We start from the raw sequence: 13,124 nt of genomic DNA on the forward strand, positions 1-13,124 counted from the left end.
TCCCTGTGCTTCTTGCAGATGTTGTCAGTCTATTAGGCTCCTGCCCAGTCCCCCAGACGCTAATGAGGTCTTTGTTCTTGCAGAGCTGTTGAGCTCTGGAAAGAAAGGTTAAATGTCAGGCACAGAAGCAGTCATAGCAGAATGATGGAGTTACAAGGAGTTACTGGTACTTGAGGAAGGAGTGAAATTGAGCAGTAGTTTACTCAGCTGTTTAATTGTATAGAACATGGGGCTTTGCCTATTTTAACTGTGGAGTGTGTTTAGGAAATGATCAGTGGTGTAAAAGATGAGGTATCACAGAAGTAAAGATAATCCCAATATCCTTCTAACTCCAAACTCATCTAGGACTATTTGATGGCCAGAGCTGTGTTTTGTTATCAAAGGTCAAATTTATTCTTGGTGTAATTCTTCTAGTTATTATGCCTCCAGAAAGCAGTCTTTCCAGAATGATACCACAGCCTCGGTCAGTCAGATACCTCCAGAATAATACACATTTGCATTAGATTTGAAAATGCTTTGCAAAGGTTAGTGAACTGAGACTCATGACACCTCTGGGAAGTATATAGGTGAGATATGAGGATGGCATTCCTGAAAGTATAGCTACTGACGTTTGCCTCTTGTAGGAACCCAACAGTATAAGCACAGCACCTTCACTACTCACAGGCCTTGACACAGCTTTCAGTCTATCTTTGCTCAAACTTGGCTGACTCCATTTCATTCATCTAAAGATGAGGCAAATGATAGTTGAGTTTCCCTGAGAGATACCAAAATGTGTCAAAGTTGGTTTCTCACCAGATATCCAAATCAGAAGAATAATCAGTGGCTCCGAGAAGCACATCAGGAGGACGGTACCAGAGCGTCACCACCTCAGAGGAATATGTCTGACTGGGGATGGACTTGGCACGAGCAAGACCTGCGAGAATAGGAAAAACATGTATCTAGTTAGACTTCCATATCCCTTTGTAACTCATTGTGACTTACCATTTCCTTCTGCCTGGACAGTACCTGAGTCCTAATAATCAGAAGAACAGTTTACTTTCTGTAGCACTTTTCATCCTAAGTGATCCCAAAGTACTTTACAATCAACATATACATATCAAGTATGTAGAATACAACCTGCTGCATTCTGTAAAACAGTGAGGAGGAAAAAAGGATGTTCTGAGTGAGGACACTGGGCAAAGCCCTGCTCTTAAAAAAAGTGCCACCAGTTTTTATGCAAAGCAGATGGACCTTGGCTTCTAAGGTCTCTACTTAAAGACCCACTTATACTTACTTTTCTGGTACTTAATTTCTCTCTTTCAGAAGAATGGAGAGAGCATGCAGTTTAAAGATATGTACGACATAAATTTAAAAAATGTTTTGGAATTTGTCTGAAATATCCAGTTTCAGCACATATGCTGATTTGTGTGTATATAATATTTACATACATTTTATACATTCACAGTATTTATAGCCATGGGATAAATTGCATTTATCTTCCACCTTTTCAGTGTTTCTAAGGCACTTAGCCCACTGATTCAAATCAGGTGAGACAACTATGGGCATTGCAAACCTCTGAGCAGCTTCAGATAGCTACCATTTTAGAATGAACAAACACCTTCAGAATGTTCCTTTCCTTCCTGCAAAATGTGACATTCTCTCCCCACTCCTCAAAATGATACAGATCCAAAGTGCAGGATGTCCCAGAGTAAGTCCTAGATCATGGCAGATTAAGATAGAAAGGCAGATCCTCAGCTGATGTAAAAATTGTCATAGTTCCATCCATGGACTTCTATGGAGCTATGACCATTGACACCAGCTGGTAGGGTGGCCAGCCCTCCAGGATTGTCCTGCAGTCCCCAGGAATTAAAGATTAATTTTTAATTAAAGATTATGTCATGTGATGAAACCTCCAGGAATACGTCCACTCAAAAGTGGCAACTCTACCAGCTGAGGTTCTGTCCCAAAATACGGTGAGACTCATCAGGGCTGGAAAACGGAAGACTTATAACACTGCAGAGCTGAGAATCTCTCCTTCCCACAGCTCTGAAGCATTTGGCCTGAATTCTCAGTTATACTAAAGCCCTTTGACACTGCGGTAGCTTGGCCCTTAAAGTGGGTGTAACTGTCAGAGAGGCTTAAAGGGGCCTTTGCGTAAGGGAGAATTCAAGGCCTTTGTTTGTAGCGCTGTTAGATCACAAATTATCAGACCTTAAAATCAAGATGTTATGATTTTTATACAAACTATTTTAAAGGTTTCTGGAAGTTTAGTTGTATTTTTTCTCTCTACAAGGTCCATATCATTGGCTGTATGGGGCTGAGATGAACTGGCTTTACAGAGAGCAAGGGTAACAGAAATGCTGCCAAGTAAAAAAAAAGTAAATTGCAAACATTTCTAACATAATTTTGTCCTGTGAAATGTGGCATATGCAGAATACATGATGGTGTGGAAGGAAGGCTTTATTAGCACACATTTGGGATGTCCTGTATAATTCAGTTTTGGCAAAGCCAGTTCATGCCAATAAAATCTCTACTCTTCCCTACATAATCATCTATTCTGTATGCCACATATTTAATGTAAGGGTCTGATTCTCATCTCCCTGGAATGAGTCCTATACTACTGTAATTGCACTGTTTTAAATAAAGTTACTTTCAGTGTATACCACTATAAAGAGAGGAGGATCAGGTCTACAGATTGATCACAGAAATGCTTTTCTTGAAGTGCAGTGAGAGAGATTATGTTCACATACCCATTGGTGGCTTTAGATGCATAAATATAAGTATGTGAAAACATGGCTCTTAGATGCGCTAGTTGTAACTAGGCAGTGACTCACCAAAGTCAGCTAATTTGAGCTCGCCCAGGCAACTGATGAGCAAGTTCTGGGGTTTCAGATCACGATGAAGAATGTGTTGTTGGTGGATATAAGCCAGGCCTCGCAAAAGTTGGAACATGAAGAGCTAGAAAAAACAGGCAACAAACTTAAGCAGATTTATGGGGTTTTGCATCAGTATATTAACTCTGAATGTCAGGAAAATCTTTACAATGAAACAGTACAAAAGGGAGGGAGGAATCAGTAAAAACTTTGTCAACTTGTTCAGCAATGGCACAGGCTGAGAAGGAGGACTGGAAAATTGCAACAATAAAAATTATGGAATCTTTGATAGTTACATCAGCTGATGGTTATATGCTTCCTCCCAGTCTCCCTGATGCTTTCAGTGTGTTATACTGTGGCAGTGAAGGAGCTATCACTCTTCATATCCTAAATGGGCATTTCTAAAGCTTTGCTTCCCTTTAGAATCTGACTGTTTATTTTAGGAGCAAAGATTACACAAGGCTTCCCAAAGCACACACTCAACATCTGCAATGTCAGACATCCTGGTATTGGTGTAAATCACTGAGGGAGACACCAGAGAGGAAAAATGAAGGCAGAGGAGGAAAAACAACAGAAGAAAAGAGGGAGAAGGAGAAGAAAGAAGATACAGAAAGGAAAAATAAAGACAGATTCTCACTACTCTGGCAGCGGAAAGTGATCCTAAAGTAAATGAGAATCAGGCCCAAAACAGGATCTGAAAAGCCATGAAGGATAGAAAACAATTCATTGCCTAAGTTATTAGCCTTCTCCAGAGGGGAAACACTTTTTATCTGAGACCTTTCCTGGAGGCTAGGAAAAAAAGGTGACATTCATGGTTAGCTTTTCTACTGGAAAAGAGGCAAACAAAAATCAATATATAATCATATTTTGCATTTTTATAGCATCTTCCATGTGAGATCTCAAAAATTGCTTTGCAAGGATGAAAGAAACAAGCCATATGACACCCTCCTGCAGGCTCATAGTAAATCACTTTGCTGTTTTCCAGTCTTCTTGTCAGTGAGGAACGAAAACATCTGAGGAGGGCAGCTGGCTGGTGTTTACTGATGCAAGTGCCAGTCAGGACACGTTACAGTTTTGTTTTTGTTTTTTAACAAGCCTTCCTGGTGGCATAGCACTTTTGCGATGCACCGACCCATCGTTTCCTAGAAGTGGAGACACCGAGCAGCTCCATCTTCAGGGGCAAGTGACAGTTGTCCACATGCTTCTGAGTCAGTCAAGGTTGGCATTAATTTTGGAATTATAATGGGCGAGGGCTCAGCTCCACAAGCACAGCTACCTTAGGAATTCCATTCCAATTATATTAAGTTTCCGTTCTGAATCGTAACCTTAATTAAAAAATATTAGGAGTAATTTGCTCATGCAGTGCTCTACAGAACAGTAGAAACTGCAGGATACGAACCTGCTTTTCCTCTATTATTTTACTATACATTAAAAAATCTTCCTTTTTTTTAACAACCTAAGATTTGAATTTTGGTCCCCTTACAATTAGTGGCAAAACTTCTCTTTAGTTAATGGAACCAGAATTCAGCCTTAAACATTTCTGATATTTAACATTTATGTTACAGTTGTACTAAGATGCCCTGACCAGGATCAGAGAATCATTGTGCTGGGTACTATATAAATGTAGGCATAGATGTGGTCTTTGCTCCAGAGAACTTGCAACCTGCCATTTTGTTTTAGAATATTAATGTAACGAAGATTTTGTTAAAAGTAGAACTGTGCCAAAACCAAAACACTGGATCTTGGACATCTCTGAACTTTGAGAGTGTTTGAAATCTGAACGAGGATTCAGATAAGTCCTTATTTTTAAGCAAGGCAAAAGATTTAGAGGGGGTTGACCATCTGAAAGGATGTAGTTTAATAACTTTATTAATGATCTGGGAAAATGAGCGACCAGTAAAGTGGCAAAATCTGCAGATGACAGAATTATTTAAATTAGTCAAGATGGGAGAAGACTTTGAGGAACTTCAGAGGGGCCTAATAAAGCTAGGAGAGCATGACAAATGAAATTCATTGTTCACAGATGCAAAAAGGGGCACAGTGGGAGGAGTTGTTTGAATTATGCATAAATGCTGGGTTCTAAATTAACTGAAACTACTCAGGAAAAAAGACCTGGAGGTTCATTGTGGACATCTCAATGGAAACCACTTTTCAGTGTGCAGTGGAGGATCAAAATGTGAGGATGTGTAAGAAATGGGATAAAAGATACAGAAAATATTACAATGCCCTTCTATAAATTAATAGTATACCCTCACCCTGTTCGCTTGTAGTCAACCTACCTCAGAAAGATATAGCAGAAATAAATGGGATCTAGAAAGCTTAGAGACATGAAGATAATTCCATATTAGGAGAGATAAATGGTTGAGTTTTGAGAAGAGACCAGCTAGTGGGGAGATGATAAAGTAATGAATTAAATAGAGATGGAACTCATTGCCACAAGATATCGTTGAGGCCAAAAGCTGAAATCCTTCTTGAACAGTCAGAAAACTGGAGTGAGGACTTTTTCAGTCTTCAACTGAAGAGTGAGTAGGGTTGAATCTTTAACAACTAGATCTTTTCTCCCAACTGTTTGTCAGGAATTTGAGATAAATAGATATTAGCAAAAGTTTTAAGATGTTTTAAGCACTGCAGCATTTTACAATGACTCTCCATAATGGAATATAAACATACATTTCATGCTTTAAGGGATACTTGTCCCTTAAAGAACTCACCATGACATTGTGAGCATGAAGTCCTCCAGGATGCTGGGCCATATACTGTGCCAGATCCGTGTGCTAAATAAGTGGAAGGGAGAAGGAAAGAAGACTTAGGACAAAGCTGCAGGTGAATCAACTCTAGAGAAGACTGACTAGGTCACACTATGAAGTCAAATCCACAGGTCTCTTTGCCAGTGGTACAACATACATACATATAGTGACACTTTTGTGACTGAAGTGTAATATACAACACAGGCTGTAACGTTGTATTTTTTTTCACCCTGGAAAGAAACACTTCACTTAAGCCTTGATCCAGCATAGCACTTAAGCACATCCTTAAAGTTAAGCACATGCTTAAGTGGTACATGAAATCAGGGCCCTGATCAGCATGTTGGCTCATCCTAACAGTTTAAGACCAGGGGCTACTAGTTGTCAGAATTCATCATAAAACTGCAAATAGAGGAAACCATAGCTCATGTATTTTGCAGCTTGTTTAAGGGGTCTTTTTGTTGGTTTTTACCAAAACAGATGCTGAAATTAGGGAGCTTGTTGACTGAGATCCACGGTGAGAGAAACTGTGGCTCAACAGCATGGTTTTCATCACTTTATCATGGTAGCAATGAAGGAAATCAGTTTCTGCCAGTGTAGTGTAAATACGATGGGAGACCCTTCTTGAATGTGCCTGTCACTAAGGGGAAAAGGAAGCAGGAAGAGCCAAGGCCATATAGATTGAAGTTAGATATCAAGAGTGAAAGAAATAATCACTGTAATGAAATTGTTCGTAACATCTTCCTTTTCTAATGCTATGGAATATTAACATTCATTATACTATCACCAGGTCTCTTCTCAAACTAGCAAAAGAGCAACTCACCATGTACTCGAAGACAAATGTCAGTGTGTCCTTTGTCTGGATAATGTCGTGCAGGAGCACAATATTGGCATGTTTCAGACTCTTGAGAAGAGAAGCTAGTGAAAAAGAAATGAAGCTATGATCTCAAGAGCTGCTTTTGGCAGTGGAAGTAGCATATTTATGGCTTGGGTTGTACATAGCTCCATCAATCAGGCTGTCTGGAAAAAGCGCTGGGCCAGATACTCTGAAGCTAAGGGAGTTACATGTAAACTATGCCCTCATACACCACTCTGACCCCTTGTGTACTGCAAGGGGGAATTTACCCTAAAGGAGGGCTGGCAAATTGTCACCACTTGTCCTCTCTCATGGTTTCTGAGAAGATTCACTGATTCAGCACATTCTGTGACTTCCCTGGCTGCACATGGGAGGTGCCACCCAATTTTGGGGCAAGGTTGACTTTGTGCAGAAGAGGATTTGGAGTCACTTTCCAGAAGTGCAATATCACGGAGTCTGTGCTGATATCTATGCCAGTTTAAACTGGTTTAGATGGTAGGCAGGATTTAGCCCGTTTCTGTTTTTGAAAACCATATTGGTTAATTCTCACACCTTAATGCTCCACAGAACTATCCTCTGAGTGCCAAGAGTGCAGTTATTAAGTTAACAGTATCTCAACTGCATTTATATAACTTATATAACTTCAGAGCCACTGCACGTATACAGCCCCCTAGACTCAACTCTCCCCCATGGGCATGCTTTAGCATTTCTCATCTAGGATGGGCTCCAGCTGACAATCTCATGAAGGAAACTTCCCAACAGAATGTCTCTAGAATTTTGAATGGACATTAATTGCTAGAGAGATTAGTATTTATTGCTTGCAATACAGTCTAGTCTAGAGAACCCAGTCAGGATCAGGGTCCCATTGTGGTAGGCTCTGTACACACACATATTAACAGGCAATCTCTGCCTTAAAAAGAGCATTGACTCAACCAGCAGATTCACAAGCCACATGTGGGTCAAGCACTGTGCATTCCAATTTAGGGGAGGCATCACATGATGTCCCGACTAGATCTGGACAAAATTTTTCAGAAAAACCCTTTTTTCCTGAAAAATACAGATTTGGGTTGACTGATTGAAACATTTCATGAATTTGTGTTGAATTCACCCAATTGTTTACATAAAAAAAAACAAGTTGAAACATTTTTTAAATAAAACATTTTACATTTTTATTTGAGACAACTTTTTAATTTGAATTTTACTTCAGTTTTATTTTTCTTAAAGGTAAACAACCCCATAAAATTAATCTAAATGTTTTGTTCAAACCTAAACAATTTTATTTTATTTTGATACTTTTTGGCTTTGCCGAAAAATTCAATTGATTCGGCCACTGAACCAAAAATTTGGTTATGCACAGCTCTCATCCTGACACTGCGGTGGTTCACTCCACGGGTAAAAATACCAATTTAAAATGAAACACAGACAGATTAAATCTTTATGTTGGTAGCCAATTTAGGTAAGTGAAAATGTTTGGTTCATGGTTGTAGTTCTTCCTGTAACTTATGCTGATGACTGCATTACTTACTATTATAACAAGCTTGTTACACTCATCTTTGCATTCTGAGGTCTAGATTGCCTGGCACAGCAGAGATGGGCTGGCAGGAAGAGCTTGCACAAAGTCTCAGCAGTTTGTGCCTTGCTTAGGGGATAGTCCCAATTAGGGAATGTCTACATTGCAATAAAAACTTGCAGCTGGCCTGTACCAGCTGACTTGGGCTAAGGGACTGTTTAATTGCAGTCAGGGGCGGCTCCAGGCCCCAGCACGCCAAGCGCGTGCTTGGGGCGGCATGCCATGGGGGGCGCTCTGCCAATCGCCGGGAGGGTGGCAGGCAGGCAGCCTTCGGCGGCATGCCTGCAGAAGGTCCGCTGGTCCTGCGGCTTCGGTGGACCTCCCACAGCCGTGCCTGCGGAGGGTCCGCTGGTCCCGCAGCTTCGATGGAGCCACAGGACCAGCGGACCCTCCGCAGGCACGCCTGCGGAAGGTCCACCAGAGCTGCGGGACTGGCGACCGGCAGAGCGCCCCCCGCGGCATGCCATCATGCTTGGGGCGGCGAAATGTCTAGAGCCACCCCTGATTGCAGTGTCGATGTCTGGCTCAGGCTGGAGCCTGGACTCTAGGATCCTGCGAGCTTGGACTTCAGGCCTTGGTCAAATGTCTACACCGCAATTAAACAGCTCCTTAGTCTGAGCCCTGTGACCCAAGTCAGCTGGCACAGGCCAGCCACAGGTTTGTAACTGCAGTGTAGTTGAAGAGGCCTTGCTCTGCTTGAGGCTTGAGACAATAATAGCTTTCTCAATGGAGAGGGAGGAGAAAGGATGTAGCAGAGCCTGCTGGCCCTCAGATCCCTGGTGCTCCAAAGATTTTGAGTCCAATTCTTGCATTCAAATTGTGCTCAGTCCAGGACACCAGGAGTTTGGTAAAAGCGGCATTTTGAGACTCCTTGATTCCAAGGCTGTCCAGGGCAGGGTTAGTCAAGCCCTTGACATAAGAGAGTAGCCTCAGGGCTTCTCTAAAAATTATATCTGTCTGCCTATGGACCGAATAAAGATACTTCAACCATATCCCTTACTTATGCCGTGGAGAGGAGAGACATAATGCAACTACACTGGTTTTATGCTACTCAGAGATTCCTCTGTCATAGAGGAATTCCCAGCTGGCCAGATCCTGTGGGTTTCCCACCCTTTTGTACCATTGGAGTAGCACAAAGTATCTGTAGTGAAATGAAGAATCAAGACTATTGTGTCCTGAGTTGGACATAGTGCCTCTTAGAGGTCTCAGTGCTCTTCAGCTGGTGCATCTCAGCATCTCTCAACCATAGCATTACAACCATAACTGAGCCTTAAGTATGTTTAATCCTTTTGAGGCACTCTGAGATAAATTACCCCTTTGGCTGTTAAGTGTTTAGTGCCACTCCTTCAAAGTAACATAGAGTGCAACATGTTAATAAATCTAAAGCTTTGTTTAATGACACTTGAACTATTGACTTACATTGTAAATTTAAGATGTCAGATGTCACATGTCACAAAGCTCAACACAGCACAAAAGAACTATTTAAAATAGACGCTTCTTAGGAACTTTCTAGCTTTATCTGAGTGAATGGAAGTTAAAGGCTCTTGGCATTTCAATAAAAGCACCTCAATTAAGCAGCTCACCCTAAAATTAGGGCAACTTGATCTTTTGAGCAAAGAACTAGCACCAGAGTTCTAAGCAAGTAAATGTTGGAGGGATTCTCTTCTAAAGCGTATTGTACTGGTAAGTTCTTGTAGTAAGTAGATCAGCCAATGGTCCTACTTTGAGTGTCAGTGGCCCTATAAGATGAGCTTCCCTGCAAATAGGAAAAGGCCGGTATCCCTCTTTGCTTTCACCTAGAATTGGGGTAAAGTGTCCACACCAATTCTGATCTCATTTACATTGGTGTAAACCTGAAGCAGCTCCACTGACTTCTCTGCAGCTACTCTGGATTTAGACTGGTGTAACTGAGATCAGAGGTTGGACCTCCTTCTCTGTTCTACGGTTGGCCTATGAATGTGGGCCATCTGGTCTCCCCCTGCATACCACTATTGTGAGCATTGGCAAAATCAACCCCAGCTTTGAAGTGCAATACTCAGTGGAACTATAAAACTGGAGTGTCATGACCCCTTCCATTTATAGATCTTACTTATATTAGACAACAGACTGGCAGAAAGGTTGCATATTTCTACTTCTGTTCTCCTCAGTATAAAAAAGAAACTGGATTATATTTCCTTTGGGATCTTATAGCATACTAAAAAAAGAAGCCTTAATGGTAGATTAAACAGGCAGTTTGGGAAGTTATGTTTGTAGGGGCATCTAAAGCTGTAAGACAAAAAAATCAGGAACTTAAGCAAAGACATAAAGGAAAGAAATCAAGAAAGCTGCAGACATTTAGTCCAGTGCTCTGTGAGGTCTCATGTTGAGAAACATTTCTTGCCATGTTGAAATGGTGCATTTTCCCAAAAGTCAGCTGTATCTAAAAATTCCATCAGATTGGAATTTCTAATGCTCCTGATATCAGCAGCCATTAGTATGATAATCTATTACATACAAAATGCCATGTTAAAAGAGCATCAAGGTTGCAAAGCCCTTGTTCATATGCATGACACGATCCTTAATTATATGATCACATGCTATTTCTTCCCCACAGGCAGCATTATCTAGTGGTTAGAGCATGGCTTTGCTTGTCAAGAGACTTAAGTTGTAGTCCAATTTCTGACACTAACTTCTTGTGTAGCTTTGGGTAAATCATTCAGTCTCGTTTTGCCTCTGTTTCCCAGAAGTAAAATGCTTAGTAATAATACTTACCCTTTATATAAAGCACTTGGGATCTTCATCAAAAGTATTACTGTATTATTAAAGAATCACTGTCAACTCTTATATCTTTATTGCCATGGACATTTTCAATTATCTACTATTGTTATTATTTATTATTTGTATTATTGCAGCACTTACACATTCCAATTTATGCTAGGCACTGTTCAAACACAGTAAGAGATAGTGTCTGTCCTGAAAAGCTTGCAGTCAAAATCTAAAGACAGATAAAGGATGCAAGAAAGGAAGTGTTATTATCCATATTTTGCAGATGGAAACCTGAGGCCCAGAGAGATCAGGTGATTAAGTGACACACAAATCAAACCCAGATGTCTAGAGTCCTAATCCAGTGCCTTAATCACAAAACCAAACTTCTGCTTGTTCCTAAACCCACCAGTGGCAAACAGAGTTACATAAATGCTCATAATAAAGTATAAGCAGACGAGCAGAGCAGGCAAGAAAATAAAAAGAAGTTAGGAAGTTGCCACATATGGAGGTTTTAAATTAAAATATATGTTGTTGAAAAATGATATTCCCACTCTCCTTTCAGTGTTTGGATTGACTCCGTGTCCTTACCTTCTCGGATGGCGGTAAAAGGCACTCCTTCCTCTGTCTCCAGCTTGATTACTTTCAAAGCCACCAACTGGCCATTTATTCTAAAGGGTTGGAGTGAAAGGACATAAATGGACTCAGAAGGTGCCCATCAGTGCCTAACATGCCAACTAATGCTAACTGCTTGGGACTATTCTGTGCTTTTCTAATAAGGCCTTTAAAGGCTCAGCCCCAAACTCTGCCAAGGTCATATTCAGCACAACTGTGAAGGGGCAGCAAAGGTGATTGGCTCCTCTGATCCTGGACAGATTGCTGCCATTTGGGCACTAGCACAAATTTGAGTTGGCTAAAACAGTCCGCTAAGAACCATTCTGTTGGCTGAGTGTCAGTGGAATGTATTATACTTCCACTCTGCCCTCTGCACATGCCAAAACACATCCTCCTTGCCTCCAGGGAGCCCACCACAATGAAGACTTAACCAGCTCCACACCATCCGAGGATTCTGCTTTGCCAGGGGAATCCAAAGCGCCTCCTTTGGAACACCTTTAAGATGACTTTGCACAGGTCTGAGAGGGCAAAGCGCCCTTCATCTTAACAAATAACTTCTCTGAGAAACTTAATGGGGCTCACTAGTGTGTGTAATATCCCAGTAAAGGGAAAACAAAACCTTTTATTTGCTCCTCTCTCATTTTGAATATTCAGAATCTTCTAATTTCAAATTCACTCCTAGGAAGCTCCACTAGTTTCAGTGGACTAAATAAATGGCAAAATTGCAGGAAGCTCCCTCTGGAACCTGCTCACCTGCTAATCCCCTTGTAAACTGTAGAGTAAGAACCTTCGCACAGCTTCTCCAGATTCAGGTAGGATGAAGCCGTTCCAAACGGGAGGCCCTGTCTCTGCTTAGATAAGGAAAAGGCATTTTTTTAGATCCTTTTGTCCCCCAGCAAAAACAGAGGCTATTTGCATGACGTCTATTCTGCCCACAATGCTTGGTAATTACACTGTGATTCATAGCTAATAACCATCTCTGGATAAACATCTTACAATGGCTGTATACATACTGCACACTCACCCACTGGAATCTCTTCACAAAATCTGTCTGCTGGGAAGGATCGTTGTTACTCCGTGGTCTCTTCCTCCCAGACTTTTGTAGCTGGAGTGTTTGGAACCACTGGAGTGAATCCATGGGATGTGGCACTCTGTTCAGATCTGATAACTGGGAGGAGGGAAGCAAACTAAATCAAAGAGAAATTCCTCCTACTTATTCATGATTTTTTCTCTTTTCTCCTCATTTTCTCTGATTTTCAGCTCTTGTTTTCTTTTCCATCTCCTTTCCCACACTCATGTGCCGATTCTCTAAGTAACCATAATGGGAGCAACTGTTTAAATGCTACAGCTTTTGTATATGGTATAGCTTGTGAAGCTGATATTTAAGAATGAATCAATAACTGGACTGATTTACCCTTCTATTTTGGTTGTAATCTGTTTGGGGTGGGGACTGCAAACCAAATTCAGAAGAGAGGTTTACAGAAGTCTAAATTTACACCTTCTTCTGCTCCCTTCCCCCACAATTACCCTTCATATTGGGACTCTCTTACCACTATATAACTGACACATTTTTATACATCATCTCTGAACTTGACCCATTGTCTTTTTATTGCTGTAAAACACCATGCAAAGCTATGGTGATATGTCAACATTAAATAAAAATAATAATTAATGGTGTGCAGCCTCCAAACACAGGTAGCACAACAGCACTGGAGTTGGGATGCCTGTATACTATTTAATCCAAA

The 13,124-nt window shown here is 41.0% G+C and overlaps 1 protein-coding gene across 1 annotated transcript in view; it reads right to left on the minus strand.

Moving 5' to 3' along the window:
• CDK15 (cyclin dependent kinase 15) overlaps nt 1-13,124 on the minus strand; it is a 70,567-nt gene that overhangs the window by 56,973 nt on the left and 470 nt on the right. Inside the window, exons 2-8 of the mRNA XM_050969610.1 lie at nt 12,404-12,547; nt 12,133-12,230; nt 11,356-11,435; nt 6,420-6,514; nt 5,564-5,626; nt 2,814-2,937; nt 793-913 (exon numbers count right to left, since the gene is read on the minus strand). Of these exons, the coding sequence (XP_050825567.1) occupies nt 793-913; nt 2,814-2,937; nt 5,564-5,626; nt 6,420-6,514; nt 11,356-11,435; nt 12,133-12,230; nt 12,404-12,547 (725 nt within the window). The remainder of the gene's footprint in view (nt 1-792; nt 914-2,813; nt 2,938-5,563; nt 5,627-6,419; nt 6,515-11,355; nt 11,436-12,132; nt 12,231-12,403; nt 12,548-13,124) is intronic.

The sequence above is a fragment of the Gopherus flavomarginatus genome, chromosome 10, assembly GCF_025201925.1.
Source record: "Gopherus flavomarginatus isolate rGopFla2 chromosome 10, rGopFla2.mat.asm, whole genome shotgun sequence".
Lineage (NCBI taxonomy): Eukaryota > Metazoa > Chordata > Testudines > Testudinidae > Gopherus > Gopherus flavomarginatus.